Source organism: Myxine glutinosa, chromosome 2 (genome assembly GCF_964187855.1).
Source record: "Myxine glutinosa chromosome 2, kmMyxGlut1.1, whole genome shotgun sequence".
Taxonomy (NCBI): Eukaryota; Metazoa; Chordata; class Myxini; order Myxiniformes; family Myxinidae; genus Myxine; species Myxine glutinosa.
In genome coordinates, this window is record NC_136262.1 from 120,263,430 (window position 1) to 120,290,227 (window position 26,798).

At 40.9% G+C, this 26,798-nt stretch overlaps 1 protein-coding gene across 7 annotated transcripts in view; it reads left to right on the forward strand.

Moving 5' to 3' along the window:
- Positions 1-26,798, forward strand: part of SPEN (spen family transcriptional repressor) — a 125,873-nt gene that overhangs the window by 21,578 nt on the left and 77,497 nt on the right. For all 7 annotated transcript variants that reach the window (XM_068107252.2, XM_068107254.2, XM_068107256.2 and 4 more), the window contains one exon: positions 504-932. In XM_068107252.2, coding sequence (XP_067963353.2) covers positions 504-932 — 429 coding nt within the window. The remainder of the gene's footprint in view (positions 1-503; positions 933-26,798) is intronic.

Below are 26,798 nucleotides of genomic sequence, written 5' to 3' on the forward strand. Positions count from 1 at the left end.
GACTGTAATTTGTTTATGGGGCTGTTAAATGATCATCCAAACATGCTCCCTCCACATGTGGGGGTGCTGCTTGGTTTTTCAAGTTTTCTCAAATAGGCGGTGATGTCATACCTGCACATGAGCTTAGTAAGAGTCTCGTCAATGTACATGAGATCACATGTGCTGCGTCTTTCGATCTTCTTTGTATGATTCGAGTTACATGGATTAAAAGCTCAGTTCATGCTTAATGTTCCGCCAATTACAACTCCTTTTCCAAAATTTGTTTAATCTCCATCTGCTTATCATTGACATTATCCATTTTCTTAATTGAGAGAACTAGATATCTGCCGCAGATGATTTTCAGGGAGGTTTTGCTTTCACATAATTTGCTGATGTGACTTTACAACTCCATTATTAAATAACTCCTACAAAGTGAAATTATTGCTCATTTATCTGTCTTGTATCGGAGCATTGCCGTTTGTATCTGACAACTAAAGTCTTCTCCTTGGGTCTCGCCCCACCAGACACGGTGAAAGGCCCTCCTACGAGCCCTACGTCCACCATGAGCGGTCATCTAATACGTATGAGCGAAGCACCACCGCCGGTCGCCATTACGACGGGGATTACTACCGCAGCCCGGCTTATTACTCCAGCGGACGCAGCCATGCGAGCCCACCGGCAAACCATTACGAAGATGCTTCCGTGCGCTACGAAAACCTGCAATTGGGCCGCTACCGTGAGGGACATCATGAGGATTGTGCAGCATTGAGCGGTGGCAGGTCTCGCCGGCGTGGACGAGGTCACCAGCCGAGCGACAGTCACTCCCCACGTTCGGAAAATGCCACCGTGTCCCCTCGTGCACGTCAAACCTCTCACTCCCACAACTCTCTCAGTGGTTCTCGGTCATCCTCTTCTGGTTCCCAATCTTCATCCTCTTCCAGTTCCTCAGATAGGTGAGTCGTGATTTATTATTTGGCACATCCAAAATGACCCGTGCATATAATCGGATATGCGGCTATTTATTTTGTGTACATGGGGACTTGTCAGTCACATTGAGGAATATTTTTTTGTGTGTATAAAGAACAAAGCCCACGAGGAAAGAATATAGAATAGAGGGGATGGAACATTTATGGAATGTTTGGTGGTTGGGGGTAGGGGAGAGTTAAATTACTGTTTGTGTATGTAATAAATGTTCGTCTGTGCGTACTGTATCCATGCTCTTGTAAGAGCAGAACAAGAAGGGGAAGTGGATCAAAATATAATGGGGCAAAGGGAAAATAGTGGGACAACAACAATTGGATGCAACCATGACAGAAGGAAAGTAATTTCACGAGAAGAGTGAGAGGTTCTGAGTGCATGCTGTAAATCTCAGTGGAAATGTGAGTAACCAGAAGGTGGTGATGGACAACATAATTGACATCCTGCAGGGAAGAGCTCAAGACAAAGGACTTGGGTAGACTGTTCTACAGTTGATACATTTGGGATTTGAAAGATTGGTGGCGAGCATCGAGTTGACTTGGGGAGCGGCAAAGGGAAAGGGTTTCTGACAGAAAGCATGTGACCTGGTGGTGCAGTGGCTCGTGAGAGGGCAGGAGAACCAAGACCAAAATATAGTTTGGAAATAATCACTGCAAGGCCATCAGTCATCAAATGATGAGCAACAAACAGATTTTGAGACGCAGCTTTTTGATGCAAGATTTTATTGACGTAGAAGGCCTGAGATTCCAGGACCTTTTGGGGCAGGATTGGAAGCTGCAGCACAACTTCAGTCGGGAGTCATATTCCATGACATTCCAGATGATGATTGTGTACACTATTGTCAGGCTAAGGACAACAGAAGAGGGACTTCTTCCAGTGACAAATGTGAGACAGCAGCTGCCTTTGGAGGTATACTTTCAGATATGAATTGCCCTAAACTGGTTAAAATACAGTCGACCCTTAAATATCACAGGAGTTGCGCTCCTGGAAAATGCCACCCAAGTTAAAACCAATTTCCTATGGGAATATGGTGGTTATGTTCTTGGGTTTCGAGAAAACGTAGAGGAACATCGGCGGCAGCCAAAAATCAACACCACAATTGAAATAAACATGTAAAATAAATATAAATAAGCGTTATGATGGTGTCCTCTTGCGTTGAAGCAGATTAAACTTTTGAACCCTGAGCTCCTTGGACTTTCAACTCCCCCACCCTGGGCTCCATGGAGAAAAAGTTGAAAATGTTCAAAAAACACTGAAAAGTTGAAATTTGTTTTATTTCAGTTTTCTGCATCTAAAAATGTTTTTCGAGCCCTGTAATGACAAAGAAATGATATTTTGAGTCGTAGACTGTCTTACTTTCTTCTTTTTTGAGTTTATCGCCAGTACTCTACTTTGTAGTGCCAGTCAACCAAGCAAAGCAGTTATTGCCCGGCTTTCCGATGCACAAGAATTCTCCAAAAAAACCTCCCCCACACTTCCTGAGCGATTAGCGGCGGCACAGACTGAAGATTAGGTGTAATATAACGGAGCCGCTATTGCTCAGGAAGTTGCTCATGATATGTTTGTAAACAAGAGAAAATTAGCATTAGACCATGTAAAAAATGAGTTCCATTACGAGCCATAGACCATGAAAAATAAATAAATACAAAAACATGTTAGGGCTGGTAGACCGGCCAACAGGGTATATTGTATATGGAGCTTTGGATAGCGTCTGTCTAAGGTTCAAAGGGTTAAACATTCAAAAGCAGATTAAACATGGCCCTTCCCTTCTGTAATTTGTCCTCTCTCTCTCTCTCTTCTTCTCTTCTTCTTCTTCTTCTCTCTCTCTCTCTCTCTCTCTCTCTCTCTCTCTCTCTCTCTCTCTCTCTACCTCTACCTCTACCTCTACCTCTATCTCTATCTCTACCTCTACCTCTACCTCTATCTCTACCTCTATCTCTACCTCTATCTCTACCTCTATCTCTATCTCTATCTCTACCTCTATCTCTACCTCTATCTCTACCTCTATCTCTACCTCTATCTCTACCTCTATCTCTATCTCTATCTCTATCTCTACCTCTACCTCTACCTCTACCTCTACCTCTATCTCTATCTCTATCTCTACCTCTATCTCTACCTCTACCTCTACCTCTATCTCTACCTCTATCTCTACCTCTATCTCTACCTCTATCTCTATCTCTATCTCTATCTCTACCTCTATCTCTACCTCTATCTCTACCTCTATCTCTACCTCTACCTCTATCTCTACCTCTCTCCCTCTCTATCCTACACCATCACCCCTTCTTTCTCTCTCTCACATGATCATAGTCTCCACAGAGCGTCGGTGCCGCCGAAGCAGCTTCCCGAGTAAGGGCTATACTGGGTGGTTTGTCATTGCCTTTCCAGCAGTAGTTCGGGCAGGAATTTTGAATTTGGCAATGGCTTGTCTAATATTCACGGACACAGTGGGATTTTTAACATCCACCAACCAATGCCGGCAGAAGGGAGGCCCAGTTTTACATGCTTCCGAGGAAAGGCAAACACATTGATGAATCAGCCTGCTTGTGGAATACCTGGATGGCAGTTTATAGCTGGGTCAGTATTCAAACCCAGGCTAGATGGCTTAGAGGTGAGGGCGTGTACTTCTCGACCATCCTGCCAGCCCCTCTTAAATTGTTTCCCTTTGTAATCTGTCGATTTTTCTTTCATAAATTGTTTTTCAGCTCCTAAATGAGCAAATAAATAGAATAATCGCAGTCTCGCCAAGACCAAGCTTGTCCATTTTCCATCCACTTTGTGTGTCAGATATCACTTTCCTTGACTTTTTTTTTTACACTCGGGAGCCATGGATAACTAGATGGCTTTCATAGAATACTTACCGTGCAGTCAACTTGATGCGAGCCAACTCTTCTGTTTTTGGAGGGGTTTTTTTTTTTTGATCCAATATGGCTGCCAGACCACGTGAGCGATGACATCATAAGTTTATATTCTCGAATATAATTGTGTAGATCATGCTCAATAAATTTCAAACTGATCAGACTAAGCATTTTCCCTGTCGAATTATGACGTCATGATTACGTCACCAATGACGTCATCGTTAACAAAACTTATTCCCCATGCAGAGCTCTTTACATTGAGCTACCTTTCAATTTTTTTTCCATGGAGCGGTTTCAGAGATATAGAGGTACAACGTTTTTTTGCTTTTCCAAGATGGCACCTGTACCACGTGACCTATGACGTCATGAGTATCATTACAAAATTCTACAGGTGGAGCCGCTCCTATGGTCAAAATTTCGTGTCCATTGGACTAACAGTTGCAGAGAATTTTTTTTTCGTACTCATTGAATTGTGACGTCATAATGATGGCAACGATGACATCATGATTAACACATCTTATTCCCCATTGGGCATACTTGAAAATGAGCCAGCCATCTTTCATTTTTTTCATTGAGCGGTTTAGAATGTATAGAGGTGTAACATTTTTCCAAGATGGCGTCTGTACCACGTGACCTACGACGCCATAATTATGAATAAAAAAATTATACAGGTGGAGGCGCTCCTATGGTATAGTTTTGTGTCAATTGGACCAACGGTTGCCGAGAAAAATGAGTTCTTAAAATGCAGACGCACGTACGGGCGCAACCGAATGCAATGCCGAACCCTGCTTTTTGCTTCGTGAACGCAGGCCGCAGGGTAAAAATCATTGAAGGCAATACTATCCGAAAGCAAAGGAATTTATTTTCCGATTACATTGAACGCATTGTTAATGCGGAGGTAGATACAGCGCTGTACTGTACGCGTTGTGCGTCTGTTACCTCCTGCACCACAGCAGCGTCGCTGATTTACAATTGTGTGTAAAGTCGAGTTTTATGTGTAAAGTCAAAACTGTTTACAATAGTCACTTTTGCATCGTTTTACGTTGCATTGTCATTATTAACGGTGCACAGCAAACAAAAGGCTCGTGATGGAAAAACCGCGATTGGTCGAAATTATACTCTGCGATAATGAAATCTGTGCATAAGAAGTTGCCCGTGATTGGTTAAAACCCGCTATATTCAAAGCCACGGTATTTAAAAGTTTACTGTACTGTAAAAGTGGAATTTTTCGCGTGATGAAATTTTCATGCTGAGCGACATGAAACGTTTGCGTGTTTTTAATTTTGCGGAGCGGGAATTGAGACTCATGACCATCTCAATGATTGATGTTAACCATGAGAAACCCCAGCGTGCGTTTACATCGGGAGAAAATAACTTGGTCTGCACAGAACCGAAGAGTAACAGGAATGAAAGCGTACGTTATTATAAACTAAGGTTTCGAACCCAGGGTAAATTATGCGGAAGCAATGAAGCACTGTATAGAACCAATGAAATAAGAACCAATGAAGGTTCTTTATCCGTCGTATGGAACAAATGAAATAAAGAAACCATTGAAGCACTGCATGGACCAATTGTGTATGGAACCAATGAAGCACTGTATGGAGTCAATTAAGTACTGTACGGACCCAATGTAATATGGAACCAATGAAGCACTGTCAAGATAAAGAACCAATGACATTGAACCAATGAAGCACTGTACGGAACCAATGTAATATGGAGCCAATGAAGCACTGTACAGAGCCAACAAAATGTGGAACCAACTAATCACTATACAGAACCAATGAAATATGGAACCAACTAATCACTTTATAGAACCAATGAAATATGGAACCAACTAATCACGATACAGAACCAATGAAATATGGAACCAACTAATCACTTTATAGAACCAATGAAATATGGAACCAATGAAGCACTGTAAAGAACCAATGACATATTGAACCAATGAAGCACTGTACGAAGCCAATGAAGCACTGTAAGGAACCAATGAAATATGGAACCAATGAAGCACTGTAAAGAACCAATGACATATTGAACCAATGAAGCACTGTACGAAGCCAATGAAGCACTGTAAGGAACCAATGAAATATGGAACCAATGAAGCACTGTAAAGAACCAATGACATATTGAACCAATGAAGCACTGTACGAAGCCAATGAAGCACTAAGGAACCAATGAAATATGGAACCAATGAAGCACTAAAGAACCAATGACATATTGAACCAATGAAGCACTGTGAAGAACCAATGACATATTGAACCAATGAAGCACTGTACGAAGCCAATGCAGCACGAAGGAACCAATGACATATTGAACCAATGAAGCACTGTACGAAGCGAATGAAGCACTGTAAGGAACCAATGAAATTTGGAGCCAATTAAGCACTATGGAACCAATGAAGCACTGTATGGAGCCAACGTAATATGGAACCAATAAAGCACTGTACAGAACCGAAGGAACTGTAAAGCACGATGCAGAGCCAATGGAACCAATGAAGCACTGTATGGAGCCCAATGAAGTACCGTACGGACCCAATGAAATGTGGAACCAATGAAGCACTGTATGGAACCAATGAAGCACTGTACAGAACCAATGAAGCACTGAACAGAACCAATGAAATATGGAACCAACTAATCACTGTACAGAACCAATGAAATATGGACCCAACTAATCGCTATACAGAACCAATGAAATATGGACCCAACTAATCACTTTACAGAACCAATGAAATATGGACCCAACTAATCACGATACAGAACCAATGGAATATGGACCCAACTAATCACTATACAGAACCAATGAAATATGGACCCAACTAATCACTATACAGAACCAATGGAATATGGACCCAACTAATCACTTTACAGAACCAATGAAATATGGACCCAACTAATCACTATACAGAACCAATGAAATATGGATCCAACTAATCACTATACAGAACCAATGAAATATGGACCCAACTAATCACTTTACAGAACCAATGAAATATGGACCCAACTAATCACTTTACAGAACCAATGAAATATGGACCCAACTAATCACTTTACAGAACCAATGAAATATGGACCCAACTAATCACTATACAGAACCAATGGAATATGGACCCAACTAATCACTTTACAGAACCAATGAAATATGGACCCAACTAATCACTTTACAGAACCAATGAAATATGGACCCAACTAATCACTTTACAGAACCAATGAAATATGGACCCAACTAATCACTATACAGAACCAATGAAATATGGAACCAACTAATCACGATACAGAACCAATGGAATATGGACCCAACTAATCACTATGCAGAACCAATGGAATATGGAACCAACTAATCACTATACAGAACCAATGAAATATGGACCCAACTAATCACTATACAGAACCAATGAAATATGGACCCAACTAATCACTATACAGAACCAATGAAATATGGACCCAACTAATCACTATACAGAACCAATGAAATATGGAACCAACTAATCACGATACAGAACCAATGAAATATGGACCCAACTAATCACTATACAGAACCAATGAAATATGGAACCAACTAATCACTATACAGAACCAATGGAATATGGACCCAACTAATCACTTTTCAGAACCAATGAAATATGGAACCAACTTATCACTATACAGAACCAATGGAATATGGAACCAACTAATCACTATACAGAACCAATGAAATATGGACCCAACTAATCACTATACAGAACCAATGAAATATGGAACCAACTAATCACGATACAGAACCAATGAAATATGGACCCAACTAATCACTATACAGAACCAATGAAATATGGACCCAACTAATCACTTTACAGAACCAATGAAATATGGACCCAACTAATCACTATACAGAACCAATGGAATATGGAACCAACTAATCACTTTACAGAACCAATGAAATATGGACCCAACTAATCACTTTACAGAACCAATGAAATATGGACCCAACTAATCACTATACAGAACCAATGAAATATGGACCCAACTAATCACTTTACAGAACCAATGAAATATGGACCCAACTAATCACTATACAGAACCAATGGAATATGGAACCAACTAATCACTTTACAGAACCAATGAAATATGGACCCAACTAATCACTTTACAGAACCAATGAAATATGGACCCAACTAATCACTTTACAGAACCAATGAAATATGGACCCAACTAATCACTATACAGAACCAATGGAATATGGACCCAACTAATCACTTTACAGAACCAATGAAATATGGACCCAACTAATCACTATACAGAACCAATGAAATATGGACCCAACTAATCACTATACAGAACCAATGGAATATGGACCCAACTAATCACTTTACAGAACCAATGAAATATGGACCCAACTAATCACTATACAGAACCAATGAAATATGGATCCAACTAATCACTATACAGAACCAATGAAATATGGACCCAACTAATCACTTTACAGAACCAATGAAATATGGACCCAACTAATCACTTTACAGAACCAATGAAATATGGACCCAACTAATCACTTTACAGAACCAATGAAATATGGACCCAACTAATCACTATACAGAACCAATGGAATATGGACCCAACTAATCACTTTACAGAACCAATGAAATATGGACCCAACTAATCACTTTACAGAACCAATGAAATATGGACCCAACTAATCACTTTACAGAACCAATGAAATATGGACCCAACTAATCACTATACAGAACCAATGAAATATGGAACCAACTAATCACGATACAGAACCAATGGAATATGGACCCAACTAATCACTATACAGAACCAATGGAATATGGAACCAACTAATCACTATACAGAACCAATGAAATATGGACCCAACTAATCACTATACAGAACCAATGAAATATGGACCCAACTAATCACTATACAGAACCAATGAAATATGGACCCAACTAATCACTATACAGAACCAATGAAATATGGAACCAACTAATCACGATACAGAACCAATGAAATATGGACCCAACTAATCACTATACAGAACCAATGAAATATGGAACCAACTAATCACTATACAGAACCAATGGAATATGGACCCAACTAATCACTTTTCAGAACCAATGAAATATGGAACCAACTAATCACTATACAGAACCAATGGAATATGGAACCAACTAATCACTATACAGAACCAATGAAATATGGACCCAACTAATCACTATACAGAACCAATGAAATATGGAACCAACTAATCACGATACAGAACCAATGAAATATGGACCCAACTAATCACTATACAGAACCAATGAAATATGGACCCAACTAATCACTTTACAGAACCAATGAAATATGGACCCAACTAATCACTATACAGAACCAATGGAATATGGAACCAACTAATCACTTTACAGAACCAATGAAATATGGACCCAACTAATCACTTTACAGAACCAATGAAATATGGACCCAACTAATCACTATACAGAACCAATGAAATATGGACCCAACTAATCACTTTACAGAACCAATGAAATATGGACCCAACTAATCACTATACAGAACCAATGGAATATGGAACCAACAAATCACTTTACAGAACCAATGAAATATGGACCCAACTAATCACTTTACAGAACCAATGAAATATGGACCCAACTAATCACTTTACAGAACCAATGAAATATGGACCCAACTAATCACTATACAGAACCAATGGAATATGGACCCAACTAATCACTTTACAGAACCAATGAAATATGGACCCAACTAATCACTATACAGAACCAATGAAATATGGACCCAACTAATCACTATACAGAACCAATGGAATATGGACCCAACTAATCACTTTACAGAACCAATGAAATATGGACCCAACTAGAGTCCCTGTATATAGAGAGTTGTGTCAACTCAAATTTGGACGCCATTTTGTGTCTAAGTGTGTCGGATTAGATATACATGTACATTCGCGATATGGGGTGATATATTCTAAACCTGCTAAAAAAAAAATTACGACGCATATTTAGTCTTATTATTACATACAGGTGATATTTGTTTTGTCAAAAACTCAACTATTGCCGTGAAAAAGAGCTGTGTGGTGATATTAAAAGTGGTATGGCAATGCATATTACAAGCCAACACTGCATATAAGAGCTAACATTATAAGTAAGACAAACCAATGCTGTCGTTCTCTGAATTTCTGAAATTTTGGACGTATGGATGGCTGCACAACCCGCAAAAAAATTGAGCAGGTCCCCCCCTAAAATTGCTTTTATGATTGCCGATTAGGCTAAAGATTTTAAACCAAAAAAATAACTTGCCTCGGAATAAGTTTTGAATGGACGGACAGACAACTGAAAACAAAACGGACCATGGGTTTCCCACCCCTATAAAATCAAAATTAATTCCCTCTGAAAAAGTACAGTGACATTGCCCGCAGACTACCCAACCGCAGACCAGGCAATGTCACTGTACCGGGACATTTCATCAATCAATGACAATATGCGGTCCGCTAGGACTACCCGAAAAAAATTGAGCAGGGTTCTTCCCACGGAAATGCATTTTTGGTCAGCTCCTTGAAGATTATAAACAAACACAAATCACTTCCCTTTAAAAGGGTTTTCAACGGACAGACAACCAAAAAAAAACCGAGCAGATAGAATTGCTTTTGAACATCGATCATCAAGCGGCATGGGCCTACCTGGCAGAGTCTCGAGGAGTCGATCGCTTTCCAGCTCTTTCGTCTGACTTTCGCTTCCCAAATTTGTCTTCTGACTTTATCACTTGGAAATCTATACATCTTATATTTCCCAGATTGGTTTGAACAACCAAAAGCAGAACAACCAGTCATTTTGTTTGGCAATAAACAACATTCCCGTACCAAGCTGACGTTCACGCACGGTGAAGTTAGACACAAAATGGCGCCACGAAATCACGTGACCAGAAATCTCGGGTCAGCGCATGGCGCAACTCTCTTTATACAGGGACTCTAGACCCAACTAATCACTTTACAGAACCAATGAAATATGGACCCAACTAATCACTTTACAGAACCAATGAAATATGGACCCAACTAATCACTATACAGAACCAATGGAATATGGACCCAACTAATCACTTTACAGAACCAATGAAATATGGACCCAACTAATCACTTTACAGAACCAATGAAATATGGACCCAACTAATCACTTTACAGAACCAATGAAATATGGACCCAACTAATCACTATACAGAACCAATGAAATATGGAACCAACTAATCACGATACAGAACCAATGGAATATGGACCCAACTAATCACTATACAGAACCAATGGAATATGGAACCAACTAATCACTATACAGAACCAATGAAATATGGACCCAACTAATCACTATACAGAACCAATGAAAAATGGACCCAACTAATCACTATACAGAACCAATGAAATATGGAACCAACTAATCACGATACAGAACCAATGAAATATGGACCCAACTAATCACTATACAGAACCAATGAAATATGGAACCAACTAATCACTATACAGAACCAATGGAATATGGACCCAACTAATCACTTTACAGAACCAATGAAATATGGAACCAACTAATCACGATACAGAACCAATGGAATATGGAACCAACTAATCACTATACAGAACCAATGAAATATGGACCCAACTAATCACTATACAGAACCAATGAAATATGGAACCAACTAATCACGATACAGAACCAATGAAATATGGACCCAACTAATCACTATACAGAACCAATGAAATATGGACCCAACTAATCACTTTACAGAACCAATGAAATATGGACCCAACTAATCACTATACAGAACCAATGGAATATGGAACCAACTAATCACTTTACAGAACCAATGAAATATGGACCCAACTAATCACTTTACAGAACCAATGAAATATGGACCCAACTAATCACTATACAGAACCAATGAAATATGGACCCAACTAATCACTTTACAGAACCAATGAAATATGGACCCAACTAATCACTATACAGAACCAATGGAATATGGAACCAACTAATCACTTTACAGAACCAATGAAATATGGACCCAACTAATCACTTTACAGAACCAATGAAATATGGACCCAACTAATCACTTTACAGAACCAATGAAATATGGACCCAACTAATCACTATACAGAACCAATGAAATATGGACCCAACTAATCACAATACAGAACCAATGAAATATGGACCCAACTAATCACTTTACAGAACCAATGAAATATGGACCCAACTAATCACTTTACAGACCCAATGAAATATGGACCCAACTAATCACTATACAGAACCAATGGAATATGGAACCAACTAATCACTTTACAGAACCAATGAAATATGGACCCAACTAATCACTTTACAGAACCAATGAAATATGGACCCAACTAATCACTATACAGAACCAATGAAATATGGACCCAACTAATCACTTTACAGAACCAATGAAATATGGACCCAACTAATCACTATTCAGAACCAATGAAATATGGACCCAACTAATCACTATACAGAACCAATGGAATATGGACCCAACTAATCACTATACAGAACCAATGAAATATGGAACCAACTAATCACTATACAGAACCAATGAAATATGGACCCAACTAATCACTATACAGAACCAATGGAATATGGACCCAACTAATCACTATACAGAACCAATGAAATATGGACCCAACTAATCACTATACAGAACCAATGAAATATGGACCCAACTAATCACTATACACAACCAATGAAATATGGACCCAACTAATCACTATACAGAACCAATGAGATATGGAACCAACTAATCACTTTACAGAACCAATGAAATATGGACCCAACTAATCACTATACAGAACCAATGAAATATGGACCCAACTAATCACTATACAGAACCAATGGAATATGGACCCAACTAATCACTATACAGAACCAATGAAATATGGACCCAACTAATCACTTTACAGAACCAATGAAATATGGACCCAACTAATCACTATACACATCCAATGAAATATGGACCCAACTAATCACTATACAGAACCAATGAAATATGGACCCAACTAATCACTATACAGAACCAATGAAATATGGACCCAACTAATCACGATACACAACCAATGAAATATGGACCCAACTAATCACTATACAGAACCAACGAGATATGGAACCAACTAATCACTTTACAGAACCAATGAAATATGGACCCAACTAATCACTATACAGAACCAATGAAATATGGACCCAACTAATCACTATACAGAACCAATGGAATATGGACCCAACTAATCACTATACAGAACCAATGAAATATGGACCCAACTAATCACTTTACAGAACCAATGAAATATGGACCCAACTAATCACTATACACATCCAATGAAATATGGACCCAACTAATCACTATACAGAACCAATGAAATATGGACCCAACTAATCGCTATACAGAACCAATGAAATATGGACCCAACTAATCACGATACACAACCAATGAAATATGGACCCAACTAATCACTATACAGAACCAATGAAATATGGACCCAACTAATCACTATACAGAACCAATGAAATATGGACCTAACTAATCACTATACAGAACCAATGAAATATGGACCCAACTAATCACTATACAGAACCAATGAAATATGGACCCAACTAATCACTTTACAGAACCAATGAAATATGGACCCAACTAATCACTTTACAGAACCAATGAAATATGGACCCAACTAATCACTATACAGAACCAATGAAATATGGACCCAACTAATCACTATACAGAACCAATGAAATATGGACCCAACTAATCACTATACACAACCAATGAAATATGGACCCAACTAATCACTATACAGAACCAATGAAATATGGACCCAACTAATCACTTTACAGAACCAATGAAATATGGACCCAACTAATCACTATACAGAACCAATGAAATATGGACCCAACTAATCACTATACAGAACCAATGAAATATGGACCCAACTAATCACTATACACAACCAATGAAATATGGACCCAACTAATCACTTTACAGAACCAATGAAATATGGACCCAACTAATCACTATACACAACCAATGAAATATGGACCCAACTAATCACTATACAGAACCAATGAAATATGGACCCAACTAATCACTTTACAGAACCAATGAAATATGGACCCAACTAATCACTTTACAGAACCAATGAAATATGGACCCAACTAATCACTATGCAGAACCAATGAAATATGGACCCAACTAATCACTTTACAGAACCAATGAAATATGGACCCAACTAATCACTATACAGAACCAATGAAATATGGACCCAACTAATCACTATAGTTGATTAGTTCAGGCCCGGCTTTAACTAAACTTGCAACTTACGGGAAACATTGAAGTTTGCCTGGATTTGAAATTGTATTCAAATAACGAAGTGTTTTGCGTTGAATTGTAGAGGTTGAAGTACATTACAGTACAGTAGTTGCGAACAATGCAGTCTTGTGCTACACATGCACACTACGGCGTGACTGGTAACTGCATATGTACCTCATGCACATTCATTGTTTGCTCTGGTACCGTGTTTTCTCTTAAAAAGGCAAGTATATTTGTACGTTGTTAAATTTGTGCTTCTCTGTTGTCGCACGAAATGTGTGAAAATTAATGTTGTGTGAAAATCTCCACTTTTACAGTAGCTCAACGGCCCAGGAGTTCCAGAGGCTGCACATCTCTGTATGGCTTAGCATGAAAATATATTGAGATATTTCCTGTTGGTCCTTATGGAGAAACAAAGTGAGAATATGGATCTTTCTTGCACTATAATGCATGTTCCAGGTAGTTGACTGCAGTTGCTTATTTACTCTGTCAGCAAGGAGGGTTGTTACTGAGAGTTGCAGCCCCTTGAGCTCTTGGGCCTATGAGCTATTTACAACGAATTTTTGGTTCATGAGAGGGGTGTGTAACTGTCCTGCAGAGAATAGAGTTGTTATCCCACACACGTGAAGTGAAAAGTGGAGTTAAGCAATAATTCTCCACTGATAGACATGTTATTGGTGTATATGAAGAGCAGGATTGGTTCGAGAACACTTCCTTTAGGGCCATTATAGTTTGGAGGTACAGCATGGCAAGTGCATAGGAAAACTGATAGCCAGACTGATGAGTAGATGAAAAGTTGTCGAGGTCTGCTACAATTATTACCCTCTGCCCATGAAGCGAAAAGCACGGTTAGGCATTCAGTTGCGTATGTGTGGCGTACGTATCTGCATTTTACAATTCATTTTCTTGGCAACCATTGGTCCGATTGGCACAAAATGTTACCATAGGAGTGCCTCTGCCTGTGGAATTTTTTTATTCATAATTATGACATCATAGGTCGTGTGGTACGTACGCCATCTTGGAAAACCGTTACACCTCTATATCTCCCAAATTGCTCAATGGAAAAAATTGAGACCTGGCTCATTTCAACTACTTCTCATGGGGAATAAGATATGTTAATGATGTCATTGGTGCCTTTGTTATGACGTCATAATTCAACAAGTACAACACCTTTGCGATCATTATGATTTTTTTTTTCTTAGCAACTGTTGGTCTGATGGACACAATTTTCACCATAGGAGTGCCTCCTCATGTGGCATATTTTGATGATAATCATGACGTCATAGGTCTTGTGGTACAGGCGTCATCTTGGAAAAACCTAAAAGTGTTGCACCTCTATCTCCAAAACCGCTCCATGGAAAAAATTCAACCGTGGCTCATTGTAAAGAACTCCATATGGGGAATAGGTGTTGTTAACGATGATGTAATTGGTGCCATAATTATGACATAATTCGACAGACAATGCTTGGTCTGATCAGTTTGAAATTTATTGAGCGTGATCCGTGCAACAATTCTATTACAGAATATAAATTTATGATGTCATCGTTCACGTGTTCTGGCAGCCATATTGGATCAAATAAAAAAATTAAAAAACGTTCAAAACCAGAAGAGGTGGCTCGCACCAAGTTGACCGCAGGGTAAGAATACCATCTAGTTGGTTGAAGTACTTTGCTTATGATGGGGAGAAGAGCTGAGTTGGGGGTCATCTTTGGCTCCATTCTTTTGAACAACTCAACAAACCAATCTTGGCTGATGCAAGTGTGAGATCCAAAGCTGATTGCACTTTCTCCGGTGCTGGCATTCTTGTTGACTCACACTGGGGGGGGGAGGGGGGGAGGGAATGGTGAATCAAATTCAAGTTACTCAGCACATTTTGTGGGAGGGTATGACGAATACTTAAATAAAACCACAGGAATGATTAATTACCTCATTGAGCTTCACAATTTATAAAGCAGAGGGATAATATACTTAGCTCATTGAAGTATAATCCTGATGGATGTGGCAGTGCCTTCAATGATTATCCAAGGCATAACCATCCAACAGGTATTGCAGTTTCCTCGCCATCCTACTTTGGTGATAACCAGGTCTACCACAAATGTGCGTGTGCTTTGATGGAATGTGTTCAAACTGGCAATTGCATTTTGAACATGCCGTACAATTAGCCAGCATTCAGATCCGTGTCTCGGAAGGCACATTTTTGCCTCCATGCTGTCATTGTCCTCTTTTCCTCCTGCGCCAGTTAATGTCCTTTTTCAGCGGGTTTTAGGCTTCCATGTGGTCAGCCATGAATCTTTAGAAGCCAACGTGGCATTCAGATGCTTTCTTTTTTCTTTACTAAAGCAGGACTTATGGAAGAGCAAGAATGAATTGACGTTAGGTAGTGCTGCAACAATTGGGCACATCCAGCAAGGGAATGGATGGAGAGGACAGGGCATGGAAGGGGGGGGGGGAGGATGGTCGGTGATCACACTGGAAGCAGCAAATAAGAAGGTCGGGTTAGGAAGGGTTAATGGGATTAATAAAGATCATGGGTTAGGATGGGGGATTACATGAGGTGGTGGTGCACTGCCTGCTTCAAGATCAGGAGGCAAGAGTGGGAAATAACGGCCTCTATAGATGTGAGAAGCGAGTTCCACAGATGGGAGAAGCGTGGAACAAAGGAGTTTATGTTTGCAGTCAGCCTGGATTTTGGAGATGTAACCATGAGATGGTTACTGGAAGAATGCATGAATCTTTAAGTTGCTGGAGAGGGTCAGAGGAATGAGAGAGTAAAGGGAGCAATACTGTAAAAGAGGCGGTTAGAAAATAGGGAGACCACCGACCTGCCTGTAATGTTAAAGCAACACAACTTGTGCTTCGGCCTCGTCATGGGAAATGCCAATAATGTGGAGAGCTGTGGATTTCACAGAATACAGGAGAGACAGATGTGATGCTGGGGTGTCAGCCCATCTAGGAGAGCAGTATTCCATTGAACTATGGACAAAGGCCTTGTAGATTAAGAATAGATCTGATTTCCCAAGGAAAGACTTGGATCAATGAAGGATGTCTAGCCTATGGCTGACTTTAGAGACCAGATTTACTACGTCGTTGTCCCAGAAAAGGTCATGGCTGATGGAGAGGTCTAAAGGTTCAAGAGACTGAACCTCTACTTGTGGCTGACCATGGAAATTGATAGGTGTGTTAGTTTGATGATACTTCTGGAGTGACAGGTTGAGACGACAAGATTTACCATGATCAGGATTGAAGGATATGTTCCATCTGTCAGATCAGCATCTAATCGATTCCAGATCAGCAGAGAGTGATGTAGCGGTGGTGTTATCTGTAAAAAGGCATAGAGGGTTTGCCAGAGCATCTGGGATTTCATTTACATAGATGATGAATAAGACTGGGCCAAACACTGCCTTGGGTAACTCCAGCTCATGTTCCACTTGTGCTCACCACAGACATTTCCTCTTGTACTGTGTGGAGCTCCTGTCAGGACAACTCACCAATAATATAATTGTTATGAATCTCCATCGCATACTTTGACCAGACTATCACGTCTGAGGCTCCTGTTAACACAGTATCCTTAGCGTTGGGAACTTTCGTCCTGGGAGATGTCAAATGGTATTTTATTGCACTGCATTTAATAAATTGTACAACTTTACCATTCTCCAAGGATCATGAAATTCGGCTGAAATCAATGGCATGCACACGCGAAAAGCAGATGGCTCAAACACGGCTTCTTACCTTTTAAAGGGTTTATTTGTAAAGAAATGTACAGGGAAGAGGGTAGACAAGACGCGAGACAAGACGCAGATCAAGAGACAGAGTTAAATGGAAACATTCAAACTTGGGTACAATGATGAGAAATAAAGCTCAAAACCTTGCCCACTCTCGGTGCCACAGAACACACTTGAGCAACAATTTTATAATGCAGGCAGGACTTCCCTTTGTCTACGATGTGTAGGGTGGACGCAAAACTAAATGCAGCCCGCTTTGGAAACTAGGTGCGAGAAGAGAGCCAGTGAAGAAATCGGTCCAAAGTCGAAGTAAGACAACGACAACTAGCATCCAAGAATGCAGAAAGCCAAATGGAGCACGATTAATTGAATCGGCCACGAGGAAAGCCAGCGACGATCAGCTCCTCAACCAGGCCTCGTGGTCTTTGTTCTTTTCAAACGAGGCCTCCTGGTCTGCCCTCTGTCTTCTCTCCAGGCTCTTCTTCTTCCTTCAAGTGAGGTGGCTCATTCCCCTCTCCAAAGGCAGGGTGATACCAGCTTGGGTCAATCCCAAAACTTCTTCAGAGCAAAACCACATGAATGTCCTGCATCACAAACTCCTCATGATCAGCTTGCTCGGCCTCCTTCCACACAATGCCTCCTCTTCCTCCTGGTTTCAGTTCTTTTCTGGACTGTCACTCTCACAGGGTGGCCCCAATAAAAATAAATCCACAATATTTTCTTCACAGCCCGACAGCACACTACGCTGCCGTGGCTGACGCACACTGGCCAGACAGATTGTGCCGGCCTGATAGCATACGTGGCACGTGTGCCTCTGTCATGGGAAGGCCTCATCTAGCCTCACCTACAAACAAGATGTTTACACATACCAAATTATTCTGTCTACCCCACCTTGTCTATAAATTACATACACTGCTTCCTCTGTGTCATGACGTTAGGTAGTGCGGAAACAATTGGGCACATCCAGCAAGGGAATGGATGGAGAGGACAGGGGATGGAGGGGGGGGGGGTGGAAGGATGGTCGGTGATGACACTGAAAGCAGCAAGTAAGAAGGAAGGGTTAATGGGGTTAATAAAGATCATGGGTTAGGATGTGGGATTACATGAGGTGGTGGTGCACTGCCTGCTTCAAGATCAGGAGGCAAGAGTGGGAAATAACGGCCTCTAGAGATGAGAAGCGAGTTTCTCACAGTACTTACTTTTTCCACATGCGAAATTTGCATTTGTTTATTTAAATTATACAATGGACTACAAAATGTAAATGTTTCATGATATTTGTTATATTATATCGCCTTTATCGATCAATATTGTTGAAATGAAGATCAAATAGCTGTATGTTGAAATATGTTGAAAAAGTCAAAACTTTACATGGGGTGTACTTACTTTTTCACGTGACTGTACATGGGCGAGGCTTGTGGAAGAGCTAGTACAGTGAACGGATCAGGATGTAACAGACAAAAACAGAATGCAAAACGTATTGTATGGGTTGGTCAAAATGGATACAGAAAAAGTCCAAGGAGGGACAACGCTAATTTTTTTTTCTGATGAATTTAAAAAAAAATCGTCATCTTATTTTGTCTCTCATGTTTGGCTCCCCACATATTTTGGATCATATGGTTTTTGTTTTTTTCTTACGTTTTAAGGCTATTTGGGGTCTTAAAACTCTTGGAAGTCTAAAAGGGTCTTCAAAGGTCAATGGGGTATCAGCAGTCTCAAGGGTTAAAAGGTACATTTCAACAGTATGTTTTCAGGTATGAGTCGGAGTGGTTGTTCTTGTGACCGAAACTGCAAACACCTCCTTGTGACGCTGCTTATCCCCCGTCCACTAGGGATAACCGGTCGGTGGACACCCTCCAGGTGGGGATAACGTGTGTGTGTGTGTGTGTGTGTGTGTGTGTGTGTGTGTGTGTGTGTGTGTGTGTGTGTGTGTGTGTGTGTGTGTGTGTGTGTGTGTGTGTGTGTGTGTGTGTGTGTGTGTGTGTGTGTGTGTCATGCCTGAAGAAGGATTATAAAAGTATCGGTGGTAATATCGTTGTCGTGTGATGAATACCTTTTCTCCTGGGAAGAAAATATCATGTTGTAGGCTCATAAAAACAAAAATCATATCTCATGAAGGCCATTTCATATGGCAGATTTCAGGCCAACTTCAAGTTTCAGCAGGAGTTGCATGCAATTGTAACTGGTCATGCTGGCAATATAAGCCATAGAGGAAGAAAGCCCAAACTTGCCATAAGTGTTATTTTAAGTACCTCAGGGTATGTTCTGTATGTAATATATGACAATCCAGTGGAGATCTTGCAAATGACCAAGCTGAATATACGGGTACTAATGTTTGTTCAAGAACAGCAAGATGTGCGTCAGCACAAAGTAGTTTCATAGGTGGAGAGGATCAAACCAAAAGATGGAAATGGGCACCGCAATTGAAACTGTGGGATGACCAAACCTGGAAGCAGATGCTCTTTACAGATGAGTCCGAGTTTGAACTGTTTGGCAATAATCAATGGCAGTTTGATTCAAGGGGGACAATGGAGAAGAATAACAGTCGGTGTGGAACGGCTACACCAAAGCATGGGGTGGATGAATACACGTGGGGGGTTGAGTCTTATCGAGTTTGTCGGAGATATACATAAAACTGAGGGTAAACTGGCGCCGACACATACAGGCAGGGTCTGACCCATCAAGCCATTCTCTCAGGAATATGTCTCATTGGGCGATGATTCATCTTCTAACATGGTGTTGACCCCCAAAGGTCCACGCAATGCGGCGAATTGGGAACATATCCATCATTGCTTCGGATATCAAATCCTTCCTCTTCTCCAATAGCCTGATCTCGTATCATCAATTTGGTTTCAGACCAGGTCACTGTACTCTGGACATGCTGCTTCTGCTGTCTCAATAATGGATGGAGGTCCTCAATGCCAAACAGGAAATCAGAGCTGTCTCCCTTGACATATCTCGTGCCTTTGATGCGGTCTGGCACCCTGCCCTGCTCATCAAACTCTCCTCCTATGGTATCCCTCAAAATCTCCAGGCTTGGCTTGCGGACTTCCTCTCTGGTCATAGTCAACGTGTGGCCCTGAATGGATTTCTCTCATCGCCCCTTCCTGTTCAGGATGGAGTTCCCCAAGGCAGTGTTCTGGGCCCTGTGCTTTTTCTGGTCTTCATCAGTGATCTCTCCGACTCTCTGGAAAATCCTCTCTATCTCTTTGCTGATGACTCCACTCTCTGCCGCTCCATTCCTCATCCCTCAGATCGGCAGTCTGCAGCCTCACTCTCTGCAGACCTGGACAAAATCACAGACTGGTCAAACAAGTGGAACATGTCTTTCAATCCTGACAAATCTCACACTCTCACTATGTCTCTCTGAAAAGACCGACTGGATAACCCTCCCATCTACTTTCTCAACAATCCTCTCCAAGGAGTTCTGTCAAGCTTTTGGGTCTCACTATCTGCCATGATCTTTCTTGAGAAAACCACATTTCAAAGCTGGCCTCCAAAGCCAGTCACCGACTGGGCATCTTCCATCGTGCGAAGTCCTTCCTTGGCACACCTGAGCTCCTCACCACATACAAGGCTTTCATCCGCAGCTCAATGGAATACTGCTCTCCCCTCTGGGCTGGTGCTTTTGCCTCACACCTAGCTCTGCTTCACGCTGTTGAAACCAAAGCTTTCAGAATCATTGGAATGTCCTGCAATGAAGCTGATTGTGAGGGCCTTTCACTCACTCACCGCAGGCAGGTTGGTGGTTTTTCTGTCTTCTACCGACTCCTCTCCGGCCTAGCTTCCCCAGGTCTATCTGTGCTCTGTCCCCCAAATATTCCTACAGGTGGCACAAGATCTGCCAGCAACCCTCTTCTTTTGAAATTGCCAAAATCAAGACTCACTGCTCACCTTCACTCTTTCATTCCTGTTTACTCCTGCCTCTGGAACAAACTCCCTCACTCTCTTCAATCCCACTCCTCCCTCTAGGTCTTTAAAACAGCTGTTCACCACCATCTCTTATCTTCCCCCATCCAAAACCTTGATCTTTTCTACCCCTGTTAATGCTCCCCAGATCCTCTTTTTTGAATTTCCTGGAAGTGTGCTTTATACCTCTCCCACCCCCCCCCCCCCCCCTTCCCATGCCTCTTCCCACCACAAGCCTTCTCCCACCCCCACAGATCTCCCATTGTCCCTGTTCTCTGCTGTGGTACTTGTGTGCTTCCGTCTCTCTCTCCATCTTGTTTCCCTCTCCCTTTATTGTATGTTTTTTTTATGATTAATGTTAGCTCTTGCACGAGCCTCGATCTTGTATACAAAAAAACAAAAACAAAACATATAGTAGTGCTGATGTAGCACTTGCAGAGATGCCTTGGCTTGCACAAAGTCCTGATATGAACATCAGTGAGGCTATACGGGGTTATCTGGATACTGAGCAAATCGGAATCCAGATAATCTCCAGCCTCCAAGTCAACAACTTGGATGAATTGGGTAAAGTGCTACAGGATGTTTGGAACAACATTCCACAATCGTACATTGATAACCTGTACGGGAGCCTGGTTTAAATAAGGTGACACCTAAATAAAGCAAACATCACATTCCAAATACGAATGCATTGTACAACGTATTCACTTTGAGGAATAATGCATTGGGTATATGCATCTCTCTGTTCCAATTACATACTCATTATATGAGCACATCCTGTTTGTGGTTGCATAAATATTTCCAATACTGTCTATACACACAACATACGATTATGGGGCACAAATGGGATGAACTTGGCCAACAACAAATTCTAGTAACAAGAGATCTGTGCATTAGCCTCTGAGCTGTCTAGCCTGGATTTGAATCCTGACCCAGCTATAAGCTCTCATCCATACATTATGGAGAAAAATTAATGGGAAAATGGCCTGGAATGTAATAAAGTTGAAGGTCCAGAAGAGGAAGTAGGTGAATCATGTATTAGAAGTTTATAGAAAGGAAAGGCAGTGGACCGAACTGTGTTCTTGGTGAAATTGATAAAGGCATCTGGAGATGTGGGGATCAACTGTCTGACTAAGTTGTGCAGAAAGGTCTCAGAAGAAACATTGATCCCTAAAGATTGGGCAAATAGCACTATTTTGTCATTGTTCAAGATGAAGGGCGACCCCATACTGGAGACAACTCTTGCAGAGGTGTTAAACTCATTGAACAAGCATTGAAAGTTTTTCAAAAGGTGGTTGAAAGAAGACAAAGCAAAGTGGTAAATATGGACAACCACCCGTTTGCTTTGTGTCAGGACGATCAACGGAAGCAATTTTTATTTTGATACAATTGCAGAAATATTTGGAAAAGAAAAGGAAACTGCATCATGTTTACGTGTAGTCCTACTTACAGAAAGCGCATGATCGAGTACCAACAGCAGTTGTGCTTGAAGAAATGGTAAATGTCATCGTGGGAATGTATAAATAAATAACTATGGCAAAGACCAACTTGGGAGGCACTGTAATGATTGAAGCCAAGGCAGAATTACACCAGGGATCAGTTTTACATGTATCGTTTATACCACTGATGGGAAGAGCTGACGAAGAATAAAATATTGAGATTCACATGCACGTTATTCGATGCTGATGACTTGGTATTGAATGCTGAAAGCAAAAAAGAAGCAAAAGAGATGTTTCAAAAATGGAAAAGTGCGATAGAGCAGAAAGGTTTACTTGTCAACAAGAATAAAATAAAGGGTGTGGTGAGCGAAGAAGAAGGAGAAAGAAAAGAAAGTGGACAATGGCCTTGTTCATTATGAGGAAAAGGAGTTGGTGTTAAAAACAAAACAAACAAAAAAACCACCACAGGGGAAGGGGCATGCCCTATAAACCAAGAGTCCTCCCCTCTCCCACCCACTAAAACCACCCTCACCTCTTCGGGAGGAGAAGAAAAGAACGATCGGAAAATACAAGAAGAAAATGACATAAAATGCCATAGCCCCTGCTGTGGTTTTAGTAATTTTGCTGTACAGAGTTAAAGGCCGTCAGTCGGCCATCTTTGGTCGGATTACAAAAAAAATCTTCTACATATGTATACACATGTATTATATCGTCTTTGTGCTAAGTTTGAAGAAAATCGGTCCATGCATGTCTGAGAAATGGATGGGGACATGTTTCAGTAACAAAATGGCCACCAGTCGGCCATCTTGGATCTGATCTTTAAAATAAATGACGTGCTTATGTAAACCATCATTCATTATCTGTGTGCCAAGTTTGAACAAGATCGGTCAATGCATTTTTGAGAAATGGTTGAGGACGTGTTCAATATCAAGTTTTTAACAACGAAAATGGCCGCCAATCGGCCATATTGGATTTGATCTTGAAAAGAAATGACATGCATATGTAAACCATCATTCATTATCTGTGTGCCAAGTTTGAACAAGATCGGTAAATGCATTTTTGAGAAATGGTTGAGGAAGTGTTCAATATCGGGTTTTTAACAACCAAAATGTCTGCCGGTCAGCCATCTTTGATTGTATCGCGAAACAAAATGATGTGCATATGTACAGTCACGTGAAAAAGTAAGTACACCCCATGTAAAGTTTTGACTTTTTCAACATATTTCAACATACAGCTATTTGATCTTCATTTCAACAATATTGATAGATAAAGGTGATATAATATAACAAATATCATGAAACATTTACATTTTGTGGTCCATTGTATAATTTAAATAAACATAAATGCAAATTTCACATGTGGAAAAAGTAAGTACACCCTTGGCTCTAATAGGTGGTATTGCCCCCTTTGGCAGAAACGACCTCAAGTAGGCGTTTCTTATAACTGTCTACCAGTCTCTGACATCGACTGGGAGAAATTTTTGCCCACTCCTCCATGCAGAATTATTTCAGCTGTGCGATGTTTGAGGGGTTTCTTGCATGCACAGCTCGTTTCAAATCCCCCCACAACATTTCAATGAGATTTAGATCCGGGCTTTGACTTGGCCATTCCAGAACCCTCCATTTCTTTCTTTTCAGCCATTCCTTGGTGGATTTACTGGTATGTTTAGGGTCATTGTCATGTTGCAAGGTCCACCTTCGGTTGAGCTTCAACTTTCCGACAGATGGCCTCACATTATCCTCAAGCACCCTCTGGTATAATGAAGAATTCATAGTGGATTCTATGATGGAGAGCTGCCCAGGCCCTGATGCAGCAAAGCTGCCCCAAACCATAATATTTCCACCACCATGCTTTACAGATGGTATCAGGTTCTTGTGGTCAAATGCTGTCTTTGGTTTTCGCCAAAACATGTCTTCTGGTACTATGGCCAAATAGCTCGACCTTTGACTCATCTGTCCAGAGCACATTGTTCCAGGAGTGCTGGTCTGTGCCAAGGTGTTCATTGGCAAACTTTAGTCTTGCCCTGATGTTCTTTCTGGACAGCAAAGGTTTCCTCCTGGCACACCTCCCATGTAGATCAAATTTGTGCAGCCTCTTGCTAATGGTAGACTCGTGCACTTTGACATCAACTGTGGCAAGAACTACCTGTAGGTCCCGTGATGACATTCTGGGGTTCTTAGAGACTTCTTTCAGCATCTTGCGGTCTGCTCTCGGGCTGAACTTGCTGGGGCGGCCTGGCCTGAACAAGTTGGCAGTTTGGAATCTTCTCCACTTGTAGATTATCTTCCGGACAGTCAAATGATTGATTTCAAATTGTTTGGAGATCTTTTTAAATCCCTTCCCAGACTCGTAGGCATCTATAACTTTCTTTCTGAATGCATCAGAGAGCTCTTTTGATCTAGGCATGGTGACGCCGCACACTTCAACAACAAAGAGCAAACCAAACTAAATGTCTGAGGTTTAAATAAGACAGGTTCCTCCAAGATCCTCTGTAACGATGTTCTAATAATTTGCACCTGAGCTGGTGCACCTGATTCTAATTTTAGGTGTTTGAAGTAGTGATAAATGTAGGGGTGTACTTACTTTTTCCACATGCAAAATTTGCATTTATGTTTATTTAAATTGTACAATGGACTACAAAATATAAATGTTTCATGATATTTGTTATATTATATCACCTTTATCTATCAATATTGTTGAAATGAAGATCAAATAGCTGTATGTTGAAATATGTTCAAAAAGTCAAAACTTTACATGGGGTGTACTTACTTTTTCACATGACTGTATACCGTCATGTGTTGTCTTTGTGCCAAGTATGAACAAAATCGTTCCATAAATCTCCGTGATATGGTTGTGGACGCACAGAAGGACGAGACCATATCCATAAGCCCTCGTTTCGGACCAAGTCCAACAGGGCTAATAAACACAATGGGGCTGCATCAGATGATTGGCTCACTATGAAATAAAAGGGGGCGAAGGCGCTCATGGAACTTTGTCGATAAACAACGACGTGGAGGCCTGTGACGATCCGGGACGATTCCTGACGAGTTTCAAGAGACGGTCAGAGCTAAGTGCCTCGTTGAAAACCACACACACATTTATTTTCCAGTTATTTTTCTCCTTTGTCTGTATACGGGTCTGTGTGGGTTGTCCCATTTAGGAATCATAGTTTTTATCGTGCATTCTTTGTTACTGGCATTTTTAAAATAAAGCCGGTATTTTTGTACAGTCAAATCCTGTGTGGGTTTTGAATTGATCATCGTAGGGTCGAAGACGTCCGCCAGTGGACCCTTGCAGGTAAGTGCTCATGGCTCTTCCCCCCCTGCATGTATCACGAAGGTCCGCCATTGGATTGAACGCCTTGGAGTTAAAGCTCGTTTGGTCATCCGTGTCGCCCTGCGGTGTGTTCACTACAGGGTAGACACACGCCAATACGAAGACAAATCAATAATTTTGTCAAAAGGTCGAAGGTCAAGCGTCACATAAAATCGTCAATTTTCATCCGATTGATGTGAAATTTTGAGAATTTGTATATTGGATCACTGAATTGGTTCACCAATTAAAATCTACAAACAGATT